The sequence below is a fragment of the Pholcus phalangioides genome, unplaced genomic scaffold (genome assembly GCF_987345545.1).
Source record: "Pholcus phalangioides strain wild (caught in Gottingen) unplaced genomic scaffold, Ppha-v1.0 ptg000015l_1, whole genome shotgun sequence".
Lineage (NCBI taxonomy): Eukaryota > Metazoa > Arthropoda > Arachnida > Araneae > Pholcidae > Pholcus > Pholcus phalangioides.
In genome coordinates this window covers 53,249,574-53,272,308 of record NW_028301608.1, presented here as the reverse complement: position 1 = coordinate 53,272,308, position 22,735 = coordinate 53,249,574, and the positions used below count along the sequence as shown (strand labels likewise).

General features: G+C 31.2%; 1 protein-coding gene and 1 long non-coding RNA gene across 3 annotated transcripts; one reads left to right on the top strand and one right to left on the bottom strand.

The window, feature by feature from the left end:
* Positions 1-621: 621 nt before the first annotated feature.
* Positions 622-22,435, bottom strand: LOC149076208 (sodium/hydrogen exchanger 9B2-like). 2 transcript variants are annotated; one of them, XM_089243768.1, is made up of 12 exons: positions 22,353-22,435; positions 15,560-15,747; positions 14,067-14,279; positions 10,589-10,676; positions 10,077-10,259; positions 9,114-9,289; positions 8,796-8,902; positions 7,982-8,140; positions 7,039-7,144; positions 5,343-5,479; positions 4,362-4,439; positions 622-2,433 (listed from the first exon to the last, which is right to left on the bottom strand). In XM_089243768.1, exons 2-12 carry the CDS (start codon positions 15,639-15,641, stop codon positions 2,182-2,184), a joined length of 1,581 nt encoding a protein of 526 aa, XP_089099894.1. In that variant the 5' UTR covers positions 15,642-15,747; positions 22,353-22,435; the 3' UTR covers positions 622-2,181. The 2 variants fall into 2 exon arrangements, with proteins under 2 accessions (XP_089099894.1, XP_089099895.1); XM_089243769.1 differs by having other exon boundaries at positions 972-2,433; positions 15,560-15,692; positions 22,353-22,422.
* Positions 17,569-19,579, top strand: LOC149076209 (uncharacterized). Its single transcript, XR_016194208.1, has 2 exons — positions 17,569-17,649; positions 18,933-19,579. It is a non-coding gene; the product is annotated as an uncharacterized LOC149076209 (long non-coding RNA).
* Positions 22,436-22,735: the final 300 nt, after the last annotated feature.

Sequence of the window (22,735 nt, the reverse complement as noted above, 5' to 3'; positions counted from 1 at the left end):
TGGTAGCCTATAGCAATGTCTCGAATCATACAAACTTGAAATCATAAAATTTTCTGTGAAAAATTGCTCATCTCTCAAATTCAAGTATGGTCATAAAATTATTACTAAGCTAGTAAGTGCCAGCAAGTGATAGTTATTATCAGTCAAGAATTTTTTAGTTTATCATATGTAGCAAAACTATGCTGGCTTTATAGAGGCTACAATATTAGTTTGAAAAGCTGTTGAGGACAAAAAAAAATCTCTGCTTTAATTTAGAAATGGAATCCCAAGGGTTGTATGGCATTTTCCATTTCTGTAGACTGGTCATAGTTCCATACTTGAATTCCAAAATTATTATTATTCCTAGTTTGAAAATAAAAATGGAAATGCACCTGTGGTTAGCAACTCTCCACTGATTTTGACCCACGGGTGAAAATGGTTTTCTTGCATCCAAACACAAGCAGCTCTTTTCTTTTACTAGGTCAAAATGTTATCAAAACATTCAAAGCATTTAACTCATGATAATCTTTTGTAAAGATTTTAACCCTTATAGTGGCAATCCCAAGATATTGTCAAACTTGATCTGCTTTATTTTGGCCACCTCAAAATATCTCGAGTTCTTAACATGCTTTTATTTCCAATATGGCAGTTATGATGCAGATCAGGAAAATTTTAAAAACCACTGAAAGGGTTAAGGAATATAGACTTTCTTTTTAAGAAGTGGATTGCAGTCACAAGGCAGATCAGTTTCTATGATGCCATCTATATTAGAATAATTGTTTTTTTTATTTAATACATTGCTGAAGAATAGCTTTAATTTTGATTATAATTTGTGCAAAAATAAAATTTTATACAATTTACCAAATTTTTATACCAATTAATTGAGATTTATATGAGTTTGTATGCAAAATTATGCCTTAACACATTGTCTATCACCGGTTTCACCTGTCACGTAACTTAGGGATATTGCTGTATATATATTCCACACACATATACCTGTAGAATTTATTCATCAAATTGCCCAGCACAAAGAATTAAAACTGCAGAATTTTACAGCAGATCATGGCAACAGGTTTAGAAAGGACCTCTGCAGTGAAATTCATAAAAACTTTTGAACTAGTAGCTCATTATATCTACTAGCTATAATGAGCGAATTGAAACTGTGAGCTTCGATCACCAAATGCAAAACTAAGTATTAATCATTTCAGCTAACAATTTTTTTTACACTGAATGAAATGGTTAATGCGAATAACTCTTTGAGAGTTAAACAAATTATCAAAAAAAAAAAAAATGAGGAGTTACAAAATTATAGTTATTCATACTGGTAACAAAATCAATGAAAGTTTATCAGAAAAACAACCACAATATCTAAGAGATTCAAAAGCTGCCTTTTTACATTTTCTGGTGGAAGATTCTTCCCGAAAGAAGAGAGAAAATTCTTAATTTAAGCATTTTTCAACCTCCATCTTGTCCCAAAATATAGTTCAAAAATTGTGCATTCTCTAGACCAGGCCTGATACAAATTCTAGTCAAAAAAAAAATGAAAAAGTACTATGCACCGTTACTTAAATATCTTAAGGAAAATAGGTGGGCATTAAAAAAAAAAAACATTTCAACAGTGACAAAGTAAAACTAGTACCAAATATTTATATAACATAGACGTTGCATGATGAACAATACTTTGCTTTCACTTTTTGTAAAATATTTTCAGACATCATACAATATTGCACATTATACTGTCTTTGATCCTAAAATTTTTACATCATATTTCTGATCAACAACAAAGTTATTAAAATTTTCAACTAACAAAAAACACTGATAAACTCTAAGAAAAAAATTCAAATATAGTACATATTTACATATTTTCTAAAAAAAAACTACAAAATATTTCTTTCCTACAACACAGAAGACAATAAAGGCAAAAAAAATCAACATTGGAGATCATATTTAAACAGAAAACATCAAATAGTGGTTTCTAAGCCATAAAAACAAAAAATGTTTTGCAACATTCACGATGTATCCCATGAATACTGTGCAATATATTACATTGCAATACAAATAAAACTTTGAATTCACATTAGTTAGTATTCCTAATCTTCACCGATTTCTTAAATTAGTTTTTTAGCTGTGAAACATAATAGAGTAGCAAGATAGAAATTTTCAAAACATAATTTATATAGTGATAAATAATTAAAGTATATGCTAAAGATGTGATTCACATGAATCGCCTGAATCTCTTTTAAAAGTAGGAGGTTGAGATGTTGATGGATTACTTTCATTCATCACTGCATCACTATTCACAATAACTTCAACACTTTTCTCGCCTTGAGAATCGATTTGAGTTTGATTTGAATCACCTTGAGTTCGATTGAGTAGAACAGGACCCAAAACTGCAATCGCCACTGCTCCAAGAGGAGCAGTACAGAGGATTGATAACACAGATACGGTGAGTATCTACAAAAATTGAATTGAAGACGTGACCAACTTTTCCGAGTGTAAAACTGATTGAGATACAAAGCCAGATTCATAATAATTCTTGAATCAGAATTTGAAATTTCAAAATAATAAATAATTAAACAAATAAATAAAAACCTCACAATTTATTGCAATTTAAAATATATTCAGAATTATTCTAATTATGCGGACATTTTTTTTGAATGAATCGTACTACAAACCACAACTTGTGTGGGCTGACTTGGTGAATGGCGGGGTAACTTGAATACATGCTTTAATTTTTAGATGATGCCACAGATGCTTGTTGATGAAATAGAGAGGTGATTCCAAGTCCAGCCACAAAAGTGAGCCTTCATGATTCAAAATTGTGTCCAAATCTCTCATAATTATCCTGTATTTTTTATTCCCACTTTTATCATAACATATGTTTTAAGGTTTCGTGAAATCAATGCAAAACTTTGTTTACACAGCTTCGTGGTTACATGTCACACTCCTGATAGAAGTTTGCTTTGGTACATATACTTATTGTTTTAACTGTGGATGATACAAATTATCTTATTAAATCAATTTAATTAATAGTTGCATGCATAGGCATATGCAGAATTGTCTCACAAAAAGGGGTTTTAAATTTATTTTTCTTTTCAAGTGAGGGGTTAGAACTCCAACCCCTCCTCCCTCTGCACACGCCAATGGTTCTTCGATTAGTGAAATGTTTAAGAATTGTGGGGTGACTCTTGTGTGTGGGCAGTATTTTTTATTCATTACAGGCACACACAATTATACAGATGCCACAAACATATAAGAAAATGTTAGGCTCAGGCTCTTTAGAAACTACACCGAATATCGCATCAACATTTTAACTAATTTCACAGATATTAACATCAAAACACAGGCATCTTTAACTAGACAGATTCACATTGTAGACATAAAAGAATAATTCCATGTATTTATTATTTGTAGCAAAAACAAAATTTATGTATTTATACTTTTTTTTTATTTGTCCTTGATTATTTTCAGTTTGGTGAGATGGAAACATGATTTCTAAAGATGAACTATCAAGGTAGTAGAGTAGTGTACACAAGTCACCTCATCTGAAGGAGTGACTAGGGTATGATTTTGAATTCATTTTTCTCCATTATACTAAGTTGCATAATCATTGATCATTTTTGACGCACCACAGTCATTTTCCGCACATGACGGCTAATTAAACCGGGACCTGCAATTTATTGTCGATTCCAGCCTTTTCTTATACTCATTGAGAGGTTGGTGTGCTAACCCCTTGATGTGGGACTCCCTGCGGTAGCAATCTTTTCTGTGGTCATGTCGCCGTTTTTGTTGTGTCAGGAAAGTTTCTGACAAGGACAAACCGGGTATCAAACTCGTGACACCTCTAAACATCCTTTGGTACTTCAGGTGAGCAAAACAATTACTCTTGCATAAAACGTCTTTGTGTAATGGTGCAACTTTTAGTTAAAAAAATTTTAATTTATAAGGGAGATGACACAAAAAACGTCAAAATCTGAACCCAAGACACCTCACTTTATGGTATGGTTTAAAAAATAAGAATGTTTTTCAGATTGAAATTCTGATAGCACTATTTTAACAAAATGACACAATTTAACTTCATGTGTGAACATCAATTTTTTTAAATAAAACTGAGTGTTCATGAACAATATGACTGAATAGTAGTTAAATAATTTGCATTTCAGAGAGTTCTGTCAAATATATTTTATTTTAACTTCAAACAACATGACTAAAGGTTTACTATGGGGTTGAAAGTGTATACTATATTTCATTTCTTGATTATTATTTTTATGTAATGCAACCTGAACAATTTTTATTTAAATAATAACATAAATTAGACTTGAAATAGAATTCTGGCTTAATGAGGAAATACAAAGGACATTTGTGAATTAAAAACACTGTACCTGCTTGCCATAGCCAATATATTCAGGTCCCAAATTGGAAATTCTTGCCATGTCTAAAGCAACACTGCCTATTGCTGCCTGGCATAAAGAAGATGCATATTTATGCAAATTAAGACAGCAAGCAATGATAAGTATTAAGGAATGAACTGAATATATATACGAAAAAAGAATGAATTCAAATATAACAATAATGAAAAAACATCACAAAACAAATCATTCCATTGGGATTTTTTTAAAAATTTTAGTTGAAAATAAGAATTTACATGTAAACTGAGAAAATACGTGTAAAAAGAAAGCAACACCAAGATCGTAGACAAGTGACCTAACATATTGGTTCAAATTGATTCGAATCTTAGAATCTTAACAAGTTTGACTTTTCACAAATATAGAGGCAGTGTGCAATAATATGGTTATTATCTAACGAGCAAGCTCATTCTACTCTTAGTATGCAGTTCTTTCCTTAATTTTCAGTGATTCTGAAAATTCAAATAGTCAAATATGTCGACGAATATTGTATTCAAAAACAGATTTTTTTTTGTTGCGCTCAGGAGAGAACAAAAACTTTCTAATTGGGTTTTTTTTGGACAGTGTGACCAAATAAAAAAACAAAGTTAATTTTTTTTATTTCAATAACTATATAAACCCCTGCAATATGACTGATGTGCCTGGCATCTACACGTTATTCGGCTACTTTTCCCTAATTAGACATATGCTTCTACGATCAACAGTTTGTGAGCTATTCCAGGATAAAGGGACTTTCCCATGCATCCTATATATTATACAGTATGTGATTGTGACAAATATTTCAAGAATTTTTTTCTTGTGTTGGATCTAAACTTTTAACTATTCAAAAATTACCATTAAGGAAGTCTCGTTTGAATGGATACATGGAATTTATTTTAAAAATAGAAAATTGATGTAATAAATTAATAAAAAAAAAAAATACTAATTTAAAAAAATCATCTTTCATATTCAGCCTACCTGAACAGTTGCTTTAGGTAACCAAGCGAAGGCAACAAAAACCTTTTCCTTCAAACTCAGATCAGATCCACAGAGGCTGAGGTATGAAACCATTACACGAAATGTCAATCCAATCACCAGAACAACGACAGCATAACCTTTAACAAAATTAGATATGGCGATACTGTAACTGTATTAATGGAAGTTTCATTACAAGGCACATTTCATATAATAAAGTACACAATCTGAGCCAGAGGCTTTCAGCAAGGATGGTGTTAAACGTTTTTATTTTGCTTCATGTGGTAATGGTTTTACTTTTCATGTCAATTATATATTGTGAAAAATGCAAGTTCCAATTTTAAATAAACTTGGGACTATCAAAATTTAAAAAAAAATCTTAGATGACGTTAAGCTGTGATATCTATTTGATTATTATGCTGGAATCAGATAAAATATTCTAGTTTGGGTTGATGCATATTTACCTGCTCTGAAATATTGATTTCTCTTAATTATGTGTGATAACCGAGGTCTAATTATAATCATTCCTAGTCAATAATTTCACTAACAAGGGTTGAACTCATTCAATAAGCCTGGTTTCAAACACTAGCTTAAAAATGAAAAAGTTTTAAAAAAAAATGTCACCCAAAAAATCCAAAAGAAATTCTTGGGGACACTTCTTTACCTGTTAATAAATAAAATATAGTCAGCAAATAAAGTTTGTTAAAAATTCATGGTGAAAAAAAAATTAATTTAATTTTAGAGGCAAAGCCGAAAGGCATTTGCCTGTTTCAGCACTTAAATTGATATTTATGCTTGACAATAGCAACATTTTCTATTCATTTTGGTAGCTCATTTTCAACTTGGAAAGTACTCCGATACCCTGAACAATTATTTGTCAATTGCATTTTTATTTCTTTTCTTTTTTAAACAAAACTAGGCCTGTTTTGAAATCACAAAGAATAGGGATTCCATAAAAAATAAAAAAATAAACAAAAATTGATATTTTCTTCCAAAATGAAGTTTTCGACATAGTTTGGATACCTTAATAAAAATACTCCTTTTTTCGTTAATAAACCTAATTTATGAATTTACAGTTCTAATTGATTCAAAAGGAGGGTTGAATGATGGCTACATCGTTCTTAACCTTTCCTGCACAAAATTTGATAAGTAGCAACTAGGTTGTAGGACTTGAACCAATGTTTTCCAAATATCACAAATGGATAAAAAAGCTGGGGAAAATTTTCATTCAGCAATAAAATATTGATAAAAGATATTAAAAGTCATGAAAAGGATAAAATAAAAAAGTATACTGGTCCTAAAATATATATAATATGAAAAAAGAATATATTTTTCTCTAAGATAGAATGAAATTTGAAAAATGGCCTGGAGACAACCAGGAAAAGGACATTTCTTTAACAAATAAAAGTTTGTGTTCAAGCAAATTTTATAAACCTACAAATGAAAAAATTTAAAACTGTGTGGTAACTTTTCAGAAGCTGGAAAGTAAATAGAAAGTGACAAAAAAAAAAAGTTCTGTGTCGAATATACTAAATGTAAATTGCTAGGGACACAATTTAGATTTAGGCCAATTTTGAATGAGAATCACCTATATATATTTTTAAAAATAAATCATAGTGTACATCTAAAACCATAAACTAGCATATAAGAGCAATAGAAAACGTATGTGTTTGATAAATTGATAAATATGATGTTTCACCAATGTCTTTCTCTAATTCAGCCACAGAAACCTCTGCTCCAATGAGGCCGAACAAAAATGCTTGACTCATCTTCCAAATATCTGAGAGAAATTTTTCCACTGGGGCCTAAATAAATCGAGAGGAAAAAAAAGTTAAAGGTGAAATATTATATAACTCGTTTTTTTTCTTGTCTGCATAGTTAATTTTCAACACTTATGTGTAGTGTTATCACGCCTACCCGAAACAATTCAATCAATGATGGCATTAGTCATGACCATCACCATTCAGATTATTGAGTTAGGTTTCGAGACATGGCAATGAATTTAGTCATGCAAACTGTATATAACTTTAGTTATAACTAGATGGTATAGGTTTTAAAGATCTGGTTGAAAGAGGTGCCTAAAATCAGGGCCGGAACTAGAGGGGGCCCCAACTGCTTTGGGTGACAAAATTTAAGGGATGGCGGCAATTTAGGTAGAACAAAGAATGCCATTGTAAAATTATGAAATTTTAAAGTTGGGGGGGGGGGGGGGAGAGCAGCAAAAATCCAAGAGTTACAGCCTTGCTCAAAATTATTTTTTTATTTTTCTAATATACTTCCATTTTTCAAATTTGGTGTCAGAAGAGATATATCTATATAGATTACTGAAATTATTATGCAAAAAACATCTCTGCACCAATTAAAGCAAGTATGATAATGATTTCATCAGCATTTTTCATTCATGCTTCGTCCTCAAAAGAGTAATCATGGCCAAAATATAGCTTACGAGCAAAAAAACTTGTGTAATATAAGAAAACAAAAATTTAGGGACAAACTGGCCAGTTGCACTGCTGTTTGCTTATACACATGTACATATTTCAGATAGATATATGTTTCGTACCATACATATTACAATATCACATGTGAAAAAAACATGAATCATAATCACACCATCTGGTTCAACAGGCACAAATATACTTAACGTTTTTATCTATTTCTTGCCGCCATCTGAAAGCAGCAACAAATGCTAAACCAAGACATCCAAGAGCACCAGCAGCACTGAAATCAATAACTTGGCTCACAAAAGTCACTGCGAGACCTCCAAACATGAGCATTGAGATGCGATAGTAGGTTTTATATTTCTGAAAAAAAATTCCATGAACTAAATAAGCATAACACATCAGCATAACTTCAATACAAATATTTTTCCTCTGAATTAATGATTACAGTTAGAGAGAGGGGGGGGGGGGGTCCCCCAATATGGCGCTTGAATTTCTTAGGACTGAGCATGCATAAAAACTGTCAAATGAATTTGTTTGAAAAATATTGTCTCATGATTTGGAGAGGTCTTTCAATTAATATAAATATATACACATTCAATAAAAAATTTGACATTAGTTAAAGGTAAATTTCAAATTGCAAGGCACTGAACTGTATTATAAATCACACTCAAACTAAATCTGAAAAATTCAAAAAAAAAAACTATACATAAGGAAATAAAAAAAAAAAATCAGGTATAATAATAATTAGGTCAGTACATCACAAATGATCATTTGAGCAGAATAAAAATGTATATGAAACGAAAACTCTGATTTGTATTGAAAATTATATATTCGATCATACTTCAGTTTCCTGAAATCTGATTTTTTTGAGATGAATCACAATCTAGACCTGACTTTTATATTTTCTACATTTATATTTATGATCTATCATAATTTCAAAACAAAAAAAAATTTCTTTTAGATCGTTGTTTATGGATGCATAGAATTATCTGCACAATATGAAACATCCAGTTACCTCTTTTTCATGAGGTAGATACCAGCAGAAAACTCCAACAAGTATACCATAAATCATTCCACTTATAACTTCTATGGGTCCTTTCAATAACGTCCAAGCTAAATTTCCTGAAATATATACATAAAAATAATCATATTTGCTTTTTGATGTATATATATGTATGTTTATTTCACTTCAGATTATAAAAAAATAAACTTTTTGATGCTGTGAGAGGAAAACTTGTAAATGATGAATACATTTAGCTATTACTAATAGTGAGGTTAAACGTTTCATGCAACATTAATATTTCATTAAAAAACTAAGCATATTAAATTTCACCTTGGGAGAAAGCAATTCCCACACACACGCCAAAACCAGCAATTGCAAAAACATCATCAATTGATGACGATGCTATGATAAGGGTGGCTATTCCTTTGTCTTTTCCAAAACCCTTGCATTCCAAGAGGAGCATGCTCGGTATAATTATGGCCGGGGAAACTGCTCCTAAGATGAAACTGTAATCAATAAGAAGTTGAAAAACTATATTAGATTCTATAGTTTTAAAATATAACATAATCAGGGTTTTGTCCAGAATTTTTCAGTTCTTGTGAAAATGTTCCTTATTTTTGTGAATAGGGTCATTAATTTTGTGAAAAATAAGAACTATTGTGGGAAGCGAAATAATCTTGTTAATTTATTACAAAAAAATGAAATGTCAAATTTATGGTTTCATTAAAAAAAAAGTGAAAAAAAAATATTCCATGAACTAAATAAGTGGAGGGTTCATTTTTCAGATCCAGAATTTTTTGAAGGGTTCGAAAAATGGACCCAAATTCTGAATGGATAGACCCCTGGTAATTTGTAATTCAGTTTTGAATAGCTCATAAAGTGTGTGATTTACAGTTTTCTTAATTAAATACAACATAGCAATTATGAGAACTTTGTGTTTTTTATACATTTCTATGAATCAAAGAAATCAATGCCATAAAAAATTGAAAAAAAAGGAATAAGATGTTTTGTTGTTAAGAAAAATAATTGCAATGTTATTTGCATTACTTTTAATTCAAAAATTTGTGTTTTTGCATTTATTGAAGCTAAAACATCAATAAAATTTTGTTTCAAATTGTCAACAAAATGTGTCCAAGTATTTCTATGTGACATTAATTGTAGGTGTTTCTTGTAAATTTAAATGTTATTTTATAAAAATGAAATCTACAATTTCCAGAAATAGTATTACTTGAAAAAAAAAAGAACAAAATATGAATTGAAATATAGTTGGGAAAGTGATTTTATGCAACTCACCCTAAACAGAAGCTCCATGCCCATGGCAAACCAAATAAGAAATGGGCAGCAATTCCACCAGAAAATGCTTCAGCCAGACATGGCATACACGCAAGCCGTAAACATAAAAGACTCATACGTTTCAGCACATTTGGATTGAGGCCAAGTCCAGCATGCAGGAGGACAATGACAAGTGCTGCACTCCTTAACAAAGCAAAAAACAGTAATAATAATGAAAATAATTATCTGATATTACTGGAAAAGTATCAGCATGTTTGAATAAAATCTAAATATAGTGAAAATCCAGTATAAAGATAACCACTATAATAACAATTACCTACATAACAATATTACTATTTGAACCCAGTGCACTTCCCCATAGTGTGGATATATTCCATGTACAAGTTTTGTTTAATGATACTTTTCTCTGGTCTCTTGAGCATCGTTACATAAGAGTTTCACTGTATTCAGTCAATGAGTTTAAACCAAATACCACTTTATATGATGGCAAAATATAGACAGTAATACAATACCTAAAATTTGCAGCCCATTTGTCAGGAATATCTTTTGAGTAAGGAATAAATTTCAAATTTCTAAACAAAAAACCAGCAACTAGCATACCTTTAAAGAGAAAACACATTAAAAAACTGATATTAATGCCAGAACATTACCAATCCATAATTAGCAATATTATAAGATACCCTAGAGTGAAATATTGCTGATACTAATGTTTATACTCCATGGTTGTTGTACAGAAACAAACAAGTATTTATACTCATTTATTTATTATGCTTGTTATTTGACTGTGCATTTAATAGATTTAAAAATTTGTCTGAAATTCTGTGTGGTGATTTTTTCACCTTGATACTATTTGTAATTGTGCGTACATAGCACAATTACAAATATCAATATTACATTAATACATACCAATATTACATTAATACATACCAATATTACATTAATACATACCAATATTACATTAATACATACCAATATTACATTAATACATACCAATATTACATTAATACATACCAATATTACATTAATACATACCAATATTACATTAATACATACCAATATTACATTAATACATACCAATATTACATTAATACATACCAATATTACATTAATACATACCAATATTACATATTGCACGATTACAAATATCAATCACCTTAATTATCAATAAACTAAGAGTAATTGTGAGGAGTTTGATGTTTAAACTGAAATTACGCTTAACAGTTTGAGAGAAGTGTTCTATGCATGGGTATTTCCACATATACAGGGTGATTTGGAAAAACAGACAAACTGAAAGGGTAATTCAGGCCTACGATAACAATCAAAAATCATATAGGAACACAGGTGCACAAATGCCATCCAAAGATGCTATAGGGAGTTGCTGCATCACACACTTTTAAAGAAATCCCAAACTCAGCAAGCACAAAGTCACCATTCTGACAACAAAAATACGTTAGGGGCAACACATTCTGACATGTGAAAATTCGTTAGAAATTCCACATGGACTGCATACTTGCTACTACTACTTAACCGTACATGCACCTCGTACACATTCCTCTGCGGAATTTCTAACAAATCGATACATGCTGGAACATGTGTTCTGAATGTTTGTGTAGCCCATAACATATTTATGTTGTCAGAATTGCGACCTCATGCTTGCTGAGTTTGGGATTGCTTTAAAAGTGATGCAACAACTCCCTGTAGTGGCTCCAATGGTGTTTGCACACATAGGGTCCTATGTGATTTTGGATTGTTATCGCATGCCTTAATTCTGAATCACTCTGTATTATATGGATTAACTGTCTGGGGAGGAACATACAAAAATTTTATTCTATGTATAAATAGGTACTATTTTCAACAAGATATTCTGTCGATTAACAATATTTTCTCACAAGGCAATGCATCACTACTTCATTTCAACATATGTGAACTTTATTTATACAAAGTATTGTTGTTCATGAATAAAAATCCTGACTGGTATCCCAGCAGAGCAATTACACAAAGAAGTATTATACGAACAGAGAATTTATATCATATACCATTGCCAAGAAACAAAATTTACAAAAAGTCATTTTCTTGCTCCAAGTTTATGAAATGAATTTAATAATATTAACAGGCAACAGATTTTTATTTAATATGTTTAAAAAAGCTATAAAAAATTGTGTATTTGAAATAATAAACATTGAACAATTCATTTTATTTGATAATTAACTAATCACTGTAATTTGAGAGAGAGGGGTTCACATGTAAGTGGTATTTTCCAAAGACAGAAAAGTTAAATTGGATATTGAGTGTTATTGTTTATTATATATTATTTGAGTATTGAGTATTATTGTTTTTGTACACTTTCAAGGTTGCCAAGAAAATTATCCCATTTGAGTTACTATTTATGACCCATGGAAGGATTGTACCTGTCAGCAAATAATGCCCTCAGCAAACAATGTTTGTTTTATAGTTTTCTTGTTGTCTTTCTGTCTTGTATGTTTTTATAATGTCTTGTATAATACAGTTAGACCCTATTTATTATAAACAAAGACCAAAATATAACTCATAATATATAAACTCATTGAAAAAATACAATAGAATCTCATTATACTTAACTTCATGGGAACGGTAAAAAAAATTGGTATAACAAAATTGCACTGATAAAGTACATTTTGAATCAATCACTATTATTTTTTTCTTTCTAGAATATCAGCAAATTATTGTGAACGCACCCAACTATTTGCAATAGTTTCTTGTTTATTTTCATTCAGGTCAATAAAAAACAAAATTTTCTTATCTAACACCTTTTTTCTGTTGTTGAAATGAGACTGACCAAAAATATCTTCATTATAAGATACTTAATACATTAATATATTAAGGTAATGGAACAAAGAATATTATTTAATTTTTTTATTTCTCTATTCTAACTTTTGTCATGAAATGAGACTTTACTGTTAATCAAAATAATACAAATACAGTGATATCCCGGTTTACAAACACCTCTGCGTACAAGCTTTTTGGCTAACAACTTTTTTTACAGTTTGCTGCCTCATCTAACATTTTTGATGACATGGCTGCATGCACTAATATAAAACAGCTGTGTTGTGAGAACAAATTTCACGCCAATGGGTAACTTTGAGTCAAGCCAGATTGATTCCCTGACCCCCAAAATTGCTTTCCAGATGTATCTCTCTCTCACAAAGAGTTTGAGACATTTCATGTAAAATGACTGATTAAGCAGAGAGAAAATAACCTCAAACTTCAATTATTTCAGCAATTGAATTATTTATTATAAAATTACTTGAATTATTTCTGGTATGGTAAGACTCTTAATACCTAACTGAACTGTCTATACATTCAGGACAGACTAGGTCTGGACAGACTAGGAACTTATCTTTTCCATCTGCATGTGTGTGAGAGAAATGAACTGACAATATCACATAGCACACTACCCCACACACTTTTTTTTCACTATGGCTCAGAAACCCGACAGCATAGCATACATAAATGTAAAATAAAATGCTCAGGTTTTCATCTTCCTTTAAATTCCCCTTCATCTAATCGTGAAGCTATTTATATCAACCTTCAGTTGGTAATTAGTGTTTTATGAAACTTATCTTCAAATTCTGAGGAGTTTCTGAAACAAACTGAATGATTTTCCACAAAAACCTATGAAAAAACATGTTTCGGCTAATGAATGTGATTCTGGAATGAATTATCTTTGTAAATTTTAAATTTCTACTTTGATATATGCTTCTAATTATAAGTAATAAAACTGAATGACGGCATTTAATGGCCAGAGGAAAATAAGGAAACAGTTATACTTTCTTATTGAGATTCTTTATGTATTCAAACATTGAGTAAAATATGAACTCTAGCTAAAATATCCATCTAGCATACAATATTTTTATTTTTTTTTAAACATTAACAATATCTGATAACACACAATTCATAAGGAAAAGAGTTAAATTGTTTAAAAAATAATCTTTAATTAGGCAATCAACTCACCAATCAAGGGAGGCAGTCTTATCAATTTGACTATCCTTCCAGCAATCGAACAAAGAACAACCAAAAGAAAAACTGCAAATATACCACTACCAGGCAAAGCATGATTTTGGAATATACCCCACAGGGTAAGGTAAAGGAGAGAGAAAGTCAACAGTTGTGTTGATATTTGGCGTAATGTTTTCTCTGATGGTAAAAACTTTGATATTTGACATGCTAAAAATAATAAGTATGCATTCATTATAAACATGATATAATAAACATAAGTTTTTAAAAATTAATGCACTTAATTAACAGCAATGAAATTAAATGACATGCATTAAGCTCTCTACTAACTCTATTTATGACATACTGTCACGAATATTTCATGAACTGCCTTGAATTCTATTAGTTGATGCTAAACAATTCTGAATTGAAGTGAAGGTGCAATGATTTTAAATTAAAACATGGTATGTCATGGATGAACATATTGTAGATGACGTACTGTGTGTATGTTACTGCTAAAGTCTGAAATTGTCCGATTCGGGACGAGGCTGGCCACTTCATGATTTGCCTGATTCCGTTAAATATTGGCCGGATAATTTGTGTAGTGGCTGTGATCCCTGGGCAAAGTCTGGTAACAAAAGGCATGATTCGAAATCATCGGCATGTTAGTCAAACTGCAGTCACTATGCGGTAATCATTTTTTTAAAAAAAATTTGGCAGAAAAAAAAAACTAATTATTTTTATAGTTGTTTATCTCAAATTGCACTTTTTCCCCTCTTGTCTCACATGGAGTTAATTCAATACAGTTTCTATATACAGAAATGTATCACATAAAAAAATGAATTTGGCTCCTACCAGGCTGCTTTACATCAGGTCGTTGAGCTTTGGCCAGGGATCTCTGGCCACTTCTTGAATTGACCACACTTTGATAGTAATAGATATGTATTTTTTAAACCAAAGATGGACAACCTTTTCTCCTAACCTATACCACTATTTATACTGTATTGACATCCAATGTCTTCATGTATGATAAGATCTTTAATAGAGTAATAAAATGAATGAAAGAGTCCATGAATTTCTGTATCTTCAAATATTCTCCATTTTTTGTGCCTTGCATACCACTCTTAGTATTATGCCACGCAAGCATGCTGCAGGTTGTGCACCCCCTTTTTTAAACATATTAATAATATTATGTTTGCTAACATATGCATGCCCTCATACCAGGAGTGGCTTGAGAAAAAATCTCTACCCATGGGGGACATATTTTTCGTACCCCTGACCATGTCTGTTTTTTTTTGGTAGACAAAACTTTTTTTTTTGCCCTTTGAGCTTGAATTTGACACTGTTCCTAGAGCAGTGACCCATACGGCTTCATTGTCCAAGAGCTGCCTCACACCCAACAATGGACACCAATATTTATTTAAATCAGTTTTTACTAAAAATCAGGAAAAACCAATATAAGACAAACATCTCAGTTTCAAAGAAAAACATTAAACATATTAAAAATTTACTTCTTATATTTTGTTCAGGTTTGGCTTTTCTATCATTCGTGTTGTTGGCCTCCATACTTCCTTCAGCTGTTGACATCTCCATCTCGAATTGAGTGCCCTCTTTATTTCTTATGAGAAACAGCTATTTCAGGATCTAGTTCCAAAGTACATCATTTTCTCTTTAGCAATAATTATAAATGTGTATGTTTCTGTAAAAAAAATATTTTCTCAATATATGCATCATTAATATAAAATAAATTCATTCAGTTTTTCAAAATCCTAATTTCTTTATAGTTTCCCCCCCCCCCATTCCCACAAATATTTATACTAAATTTCATGCCTACTACGGGCTGGAAGAGATCTAAGTAACAAAATAAGTCCAGTGGCAAAGTTCTGGCGTTCATTCATTCATGCCTACGTATGCTCCTGCACGTGATCTCAACCACATCCCGATGTCATGAAGTAAAAAATGAGACATCTGCTTCAGTGGTTTTTCCCCAATCATTCATTTGCAATTTTTCATTTAAAAAAGCCTCTTTGCAGGGAGCAGGCAGATCTTCAGTCAAATACTTGCATGGCATGAAATTTTAAGCATCTACTGTTAAAACATGGAAGACAGATGGCAGCACCGACAGACCAGACACGACTCAGGCTCTGTCCCTCCCGGGATATAAGCCTGTTACCCTTGCGGGTTGGGTCGCGCTGGGGAGTAACTTTTGCTTGCCGAAACCCGGGAAGCAAAAGTTGATGGCAAAAGATGGCAGCAACCAGCAAGAACACAAAACAAGCAGAACTGCGTTAGGGACCACATCTAAACTCACATTCTGGAATATACCAATTCCACAGAGCACTGTGTATTATGAGATGCATAAGTAGTAGTAATCTTTCATGCTTCAAATAAACTTTAGCAATGTGTAGGAAGTGCACACACCCCGAAATACTGTACATAGCTGACACATGTATCCCTAGAAATGAATAGATATTGGGTACTGAAATGCACACGAGGCTTGTGTATCCTTGGAAATACCCACTTCACTATATACTACACCATAACAAGTGTTTTACACTTTGGTTTATTACTTAGAGCAGTGAATTTGAGGAATGAACAGTGAAGAAAATCACACTAGAATAGGCCAGAGAAGGGTAAGACCGTCATTCACAATTTTTCCAGGGGGAGGTCAAAGAACATATACTCAATGTATGTATTCATACACCATTTCTAGTGCATTTTCTAAAGCCAAGCACCCCCTTCCTGACCCCCCTCCCTAAATGACGGCCTGGAGATAGAGGCGACAAAATCATAAACCCGTCTCTGGGAACCAAATGTATATTCTAAGAAATAATTTAAATTTCAAGTGTTTAACTATACATAACAAGGAATTTTTTTTTTTTTCATATGAGAGACCAAGTCTGACTTGATATTCATATATTCTAGGATTCTTCAGTGACTCTATTTATAGGAGCATGCCGTTCCAACAAATGGCAAGAAATATTTAATAACTATAAAGGGGAAAAAAATGCTTGCGAAAAAAACCACGTGCACTTATGAACGTGCCCGCAGCCACAGCTGGTTAAGCGTTGAATAAACTTTTAAACAACACCAAGTTTTTGTACTGTTATTCGCACACAAATATTTCAATCAAATATTGCGTGAATGTTGCGAAAAAAAACGGAGAAAAACCCTCCAAACGAAACATTGTCGTAACATGTATCATGTCGCACATATATAGAAAAAAAACATTTACATTAAATAAGAAGCAGTGACGAAATCATACATACCGCCACATTGTAAACAAGAACCGAGTCATTGAAATTTTCTGGTAAGGAAATATCGGGGGATACAAAATCTACAAGTCCGTCGAAGCTTGATTTTTAAGTCATTTAAATAATAAATCCTGAGTAGAGAGAGCTTGGCTTTTAAATCCATGTGTTGCTTTTCGAAAGGTTCTTAATCGAACGATAAAATTTGAAAGGGAATTTCTTGAAAAGTGTGGTCAAAGTCGTCCATATTTACATACAAGAGGAAATACAAAAGTCAAAGACGTTTGTATTTACATATATATTTTATAAATAGGTTGCCCGAAATTGCGTGACCCAATAGGATCCTACAAGTACTAATTCTTGTTTATATTTGTATATAATACGATTATTATGTTTCTTAAAATTATTTTGTGCTGTTTATATTGTGTTTTTTAGTTAATTTTTGTACATTTTGTGGAATAATCGCACGTGTGTATTTATATATAGGACCATATGCATGCGTGCATATATATACACATAGGAAATAGCTGTAGTATATTCCCTTTTTAGCGATGTGTTGACGATTTTTTCTTTGGTGAGAAAAACGTCCGAAAGCGTAGCGAGAAGGCGCCAAGAGTAAAACGGAGTCATGCTTTCGAAGTCTTTCTTGCCAAAGAAATAAAATTGCCAACACATCGCCGAAAAGTGATAACACTATGGTTGTTAAAACGAAAAAAATTACGATAAAAAACTAATAACAAAAACAATTACAAATAAAACAACAAAAATAAATCATTCTAAACTAAATAAGGGATAGAGATTAAAAATTCAACATCTTAGACAAGATATGGGATCTTGATTGGTAATGAAGCAGCATATTCTAAAATGAACAATGTGTTACAAATGAAAAAAGGATTAAAGAATAAAATCTCTGAGTTATAAATAAAAGCGAGATTTCTCTTCTAAATAATGCACCAGTGGGGGAGGAGGGAGGAGTCTCTCTGGGCTCAATCAAAAATGGATTAATAAAAACATAATTTTTGGATTAAACATCTGGGTAGGTATAACGGTGTACAAGATATTTTAACGAGGAAAAACTGAATGTAACAAACTGGGAAAACTGTATATGGTGCAACAAGATTAAAAAAACAAGTTTCAAAATGCTAACAAACTCAATTTATTCAATCCTCCGTGGTTTAGTGATCTCTGGAGGTGATTTCACCTTAAGACAATGTCCAACAGTAAAAAATTGAAATGGTAACCTAGAAGCCTAAGGAAATAATAACAATAGCCTAAAGAAATAATAATAGCCAAAAGAAATAATAATAGCCAAAAGAAATAATAATAGCCAAAGGAAATAATAATAATAGCCAAAAGAAAGAAAGAAATGCAGATGGAAGAAAATGACTGACCAGGAAGAAAAGTGCCAACAGACTAAAAAGAAAATTACCCAAAAAAGTCGCAGAAGAAAAAAAAAAAGATTATACTATAGGTGCTCCATATATGGTGATGAATATCTCATTGTATAAAATATCTACCAATTCATATGTTGATGTATATCTTTTTTGATGCGTCAAATTCTATCCCACTCTAAAAAACTAACAATCTGATACACTAATCTTGTATTTTTTTGGGTTATTTTTTCATCCTAAAGCCCTAGGTTGGTACAAAGGACGTAAAACGAGTCAGGAAAATTGCTGGTACAATTGATTTAAAATCAAAGAAAACTACTCAGAATAAAGAATCACTTCCATGTCACGAAATCTTTATAGGAATTATCTGAAAGTTATAGAGAAGTGGCCTGTTGATTTGGCTAGGAAAGGTAGAGATCTCGGTGAATATGTCCGACAGAGAGTCTTAAAAGAATTCAAGGATGGGGAAATGTCAAGCATTTCAAACTCGAGAGAATGCGAAGACAAACTGAAAAGTCTCATGCGTTTAACATCGAATCATCATCGGAGAAACCACCCTCCGATGTCTAGGGATACAGTGAGTGGATTGACTCCGGAGCAATGTAAAGAAGTTCTCAACAATGAGACATTGGAAGCAATGCAAGTCAAAGAAAAGGGCATCTTTCACAAGTTCAAAATATGGTGACCATACTAAGTTTGTGCTGTAGATTCTCACAGATCAGTTTTTGTGACTGTAAAATAGGCTAATATGCTATACTACATATACAAAAATACTTGTAAAAATGCTGAATGTTGTGTTTAGGAAAAATTACACACCAAACATTGTTGTGAATCACGTTTTTTATTTATTAGATTGGAATTAAATGTAGAGCACTTTCATTTAAATTCATTCTGTTGTTGTCTACTCATAATTGTTATTTAATTTAATAATATTTCATTTTTGTGAACGTTTTTCAATGTGTATGCCAGAGGTGAAGGACCATGTCATAAAAGAGAAATTTTATAGCAAGCCTTTTTATCACAATATAGTCAAGTAGTCACATATATCTTTTTCCAGCTCAGCAGGACAGGTAAAAAATTTGTGAAACTTGCAATTTAAACATATTTTTTAATAACTTTGTATTATAATTAATAGCATGAATAATATAATATTAATAACATCATCAAAATAGTGTCAATTTACTGAGCCTCTATTGACAAAGACATGTGGTCAGACCTAGGCCAACTGTTCTTGTATACTCTTTACTGGTTCCACATGATAGGTAAGAAAACCTGTGAGACTTGTGATTTAAAAATATTTATAAATAATTATAAAATTATTTACATATAAATTATATAATTATTTAGTTAATTATTACATATTAATGTATTGTTCATACCTTTTTTGCTTCCAAATAAGTTCACCTTTGTCTAACTGATTTTTAGTTTTCACATTTTCAGGGTTTGGCTCTATTTACTAAGGATATTGAAATGACTCTCTGCCCATAACCCCTGGGTAATTGAGAGCTCTACTGTATATGAATAATTGTGATGATTTGATAACCATCCAGCATCAAACTTGTAATGTTTATAAGGTCACACTAAGAAATGAGAAAATCTACTCTTATTGCTCACACAGATGTTCAAAATATGACATTATCAGCAGAGGAATCAAATAACAAGATTTTATTTAAGGGATGGGACAAATAGTGATTATTATCACAATATACAGGCCACATGCTGAATATTCAGCTGCCGAATATAATTTTTTTTTAAATTCATTATAATTCTAAATGAAATTGATGTTTTTAATTGAAAATAAAATTATTGGTAATTTTAAATGATTGATATTGAATTTTAATTATGGTTAATTTTTAAATAAACATTAAAAATAGTAATTGAAAGATTTCTATGTCATGATACTGACATGCACATTGTATTTTAATGTTACAGAATCAATTTTTTTTCCTCCACTTGTTACCAATTTTACATCTAATTAAAAAAATTTCAATCATTATTTACTCTCAACTGAGGAGCTATGATAATGCAGCATAAAATTTACGACTTATGTTCTTATTTTTTCTTCTCTAGATGTTCTTTGCCCCTTTTGCTTCTTTGAGTAGCCCAATACAAATATTGTCCAGGTACATCTTTCATTTAGCGAACATGTGCATAATTCATACTCACTTCCACCTTATTGCTAGAGGATTCCATTTTCGGTTTCATGTTTTTCTTACCCTAGAACTTCTCTCTCACTCTGACATAAACTCTTCCATGTACACCACACAACAAAATATAATCAGTAAATTTTTAATTTATGGGAAAAATTCCAATTTATATAATTTTTTTAAAAATTAGTTTGATGTACAGAGATTTGCACAAATATTTGGCTGAATACAGAATAGCAGCCGAATATTTGTCCCATCTGTGGTTTTATTGGACATAAACTGAGATTTTTAGCTTGAAATTAACAAAGACTGAGATACTGAACATCACAAATATCTCAGGTATGTGCAACATTCTGGTAAGTTAAATGAACTATCTCTCGGACGCTTCCCACTCAGTACACTACCGCTCTTACACTACAGATCTACATTTATCAAATCATTTCATTAAAAAAAAATAGGCAAAATTGTTCTGCTCCTCTTCTCACTAATTCAATTAGTTTGTTCTAAATGCATTCGTTTAGGGAAATATACAATCATAATTTGTATATGATTGTATATCTCTAAGAAAAAGAAAAAGTCAAGATGTTTTACTCTTATTCTTTGTACTATATCATACTTCATGAGAGATGGAGTAATAAGGTGGTCACAGATTTTTTTTTTCCACTATTATGACTCTTTATAGATCACCTGCATGTAAAACAATAACTTTTATTTTTCCTACTGTAGGATAATAGTTGCTGTCCTAAAACTCCACATATAACTATATTTTCTGTGTGTATTTGCTTCTTTTTTTTTCTTAATGCTCCTTTATGATGTTTGTTTTGTGGTAATATGTTTACAAATATGCTTCAGCATGACAACCCATACATTCCATATGCTATCATGTCTGATTATCATAAAAAGCATCATAATATTTGAGCTATATCCTAGAAAAAGAGTAGGATAAATAGAACAGCATAAAGTATTATGGTGTTCAAGCATTAGTACATAATTTCTTCTGTACAGTTGAAAGAAATTTTGGAAGGAAAGAAAGATCTGATAAAATTATAAAAAAAACAATCAAATCAAGAATTTCTAATCCTAGATATTAAATTAAGGTATTTTTTAAATAATAAAGGTATTGATCCCACCATATTATAATGAAATGATAAGACCATGTATAACATTTTAGAACAAATCTACGTATAATTTTTGTTTTCAATTTTAACATTTGGCTTTGTTGAGTTATTGTAATCTCATATTTTTGGTTTTAGAAAAATTTCCATATGATAAATTCTTCCCAGAAAAAAAACCTTTCGTTTGCTTTCAAAAAATATAAAATTAGCTGAACATATATCGAGTTATATTTTATTTTTAAATGCGGATGAAAATGCGGTATATATTTTTATTATTGCAACTTCTCAAGGTACTGAAAAAATTGCAGTGATAAAATTTTCCTCCCGCATATTTTTTTTCCTTAATCGCGTGAGAGGAAGGACAGTTTTCATGAATGAAAATCATAAAACAGAGACTCACCGGTCCAAAAGCAGCTGACGGCATTGTTATAATTCACAAAGTAGTTGCCATCGGTTAGTCTGAACCTGTTTGATACCCATTCGCTAATGACAAAAGCAGGAAAGCAGCTCCGAACGCGAAGTGAACAGCGAGAAAATCATTTTAGCCATTTCAAAATCGTGCACAAAAAGATCCCGACCTTGATATTCTTACACCTGGTTCTGTACTTTTTCTCATCATTATCGGTGTGTGTGTATGTATATATATATATATATATAGTATTTATATAAAAAGAAAGCGTGATTAAATAAAATAAATGAAAAAGAACTTTTAAGGAACGTGAGATAAAGCTACTCTTTATTTTTTGAAGACAATATCATTTTTATGGTATATGTGAAGAAAAT

Excerpts from the sequence above, each read along its gene's own strand:
- LOC149076208 (XM_089243768.1), bottom strand. The coding sequence starts at position 15,641 with ATGGAGATGTCAACAGCTGAAGGAAGTATGGAGGCCAACAACACGAAT. Across the intron at positions 9,290-10,076 it reads GCATGGAGCTTCTGTTTAGG|TTTCATCTTAGGAGCAGTTT; the intron begins GTGAGTTGCATA and ends TATTGATTACAG. Across the intron at positions 7,145-7,981 it reads GGCAAGAAATAGATAAAAAC|GCCCCAGTGGAAAAATTTCT; the intron begins GTTAAGTATATT and ends CGATTTATTTAG.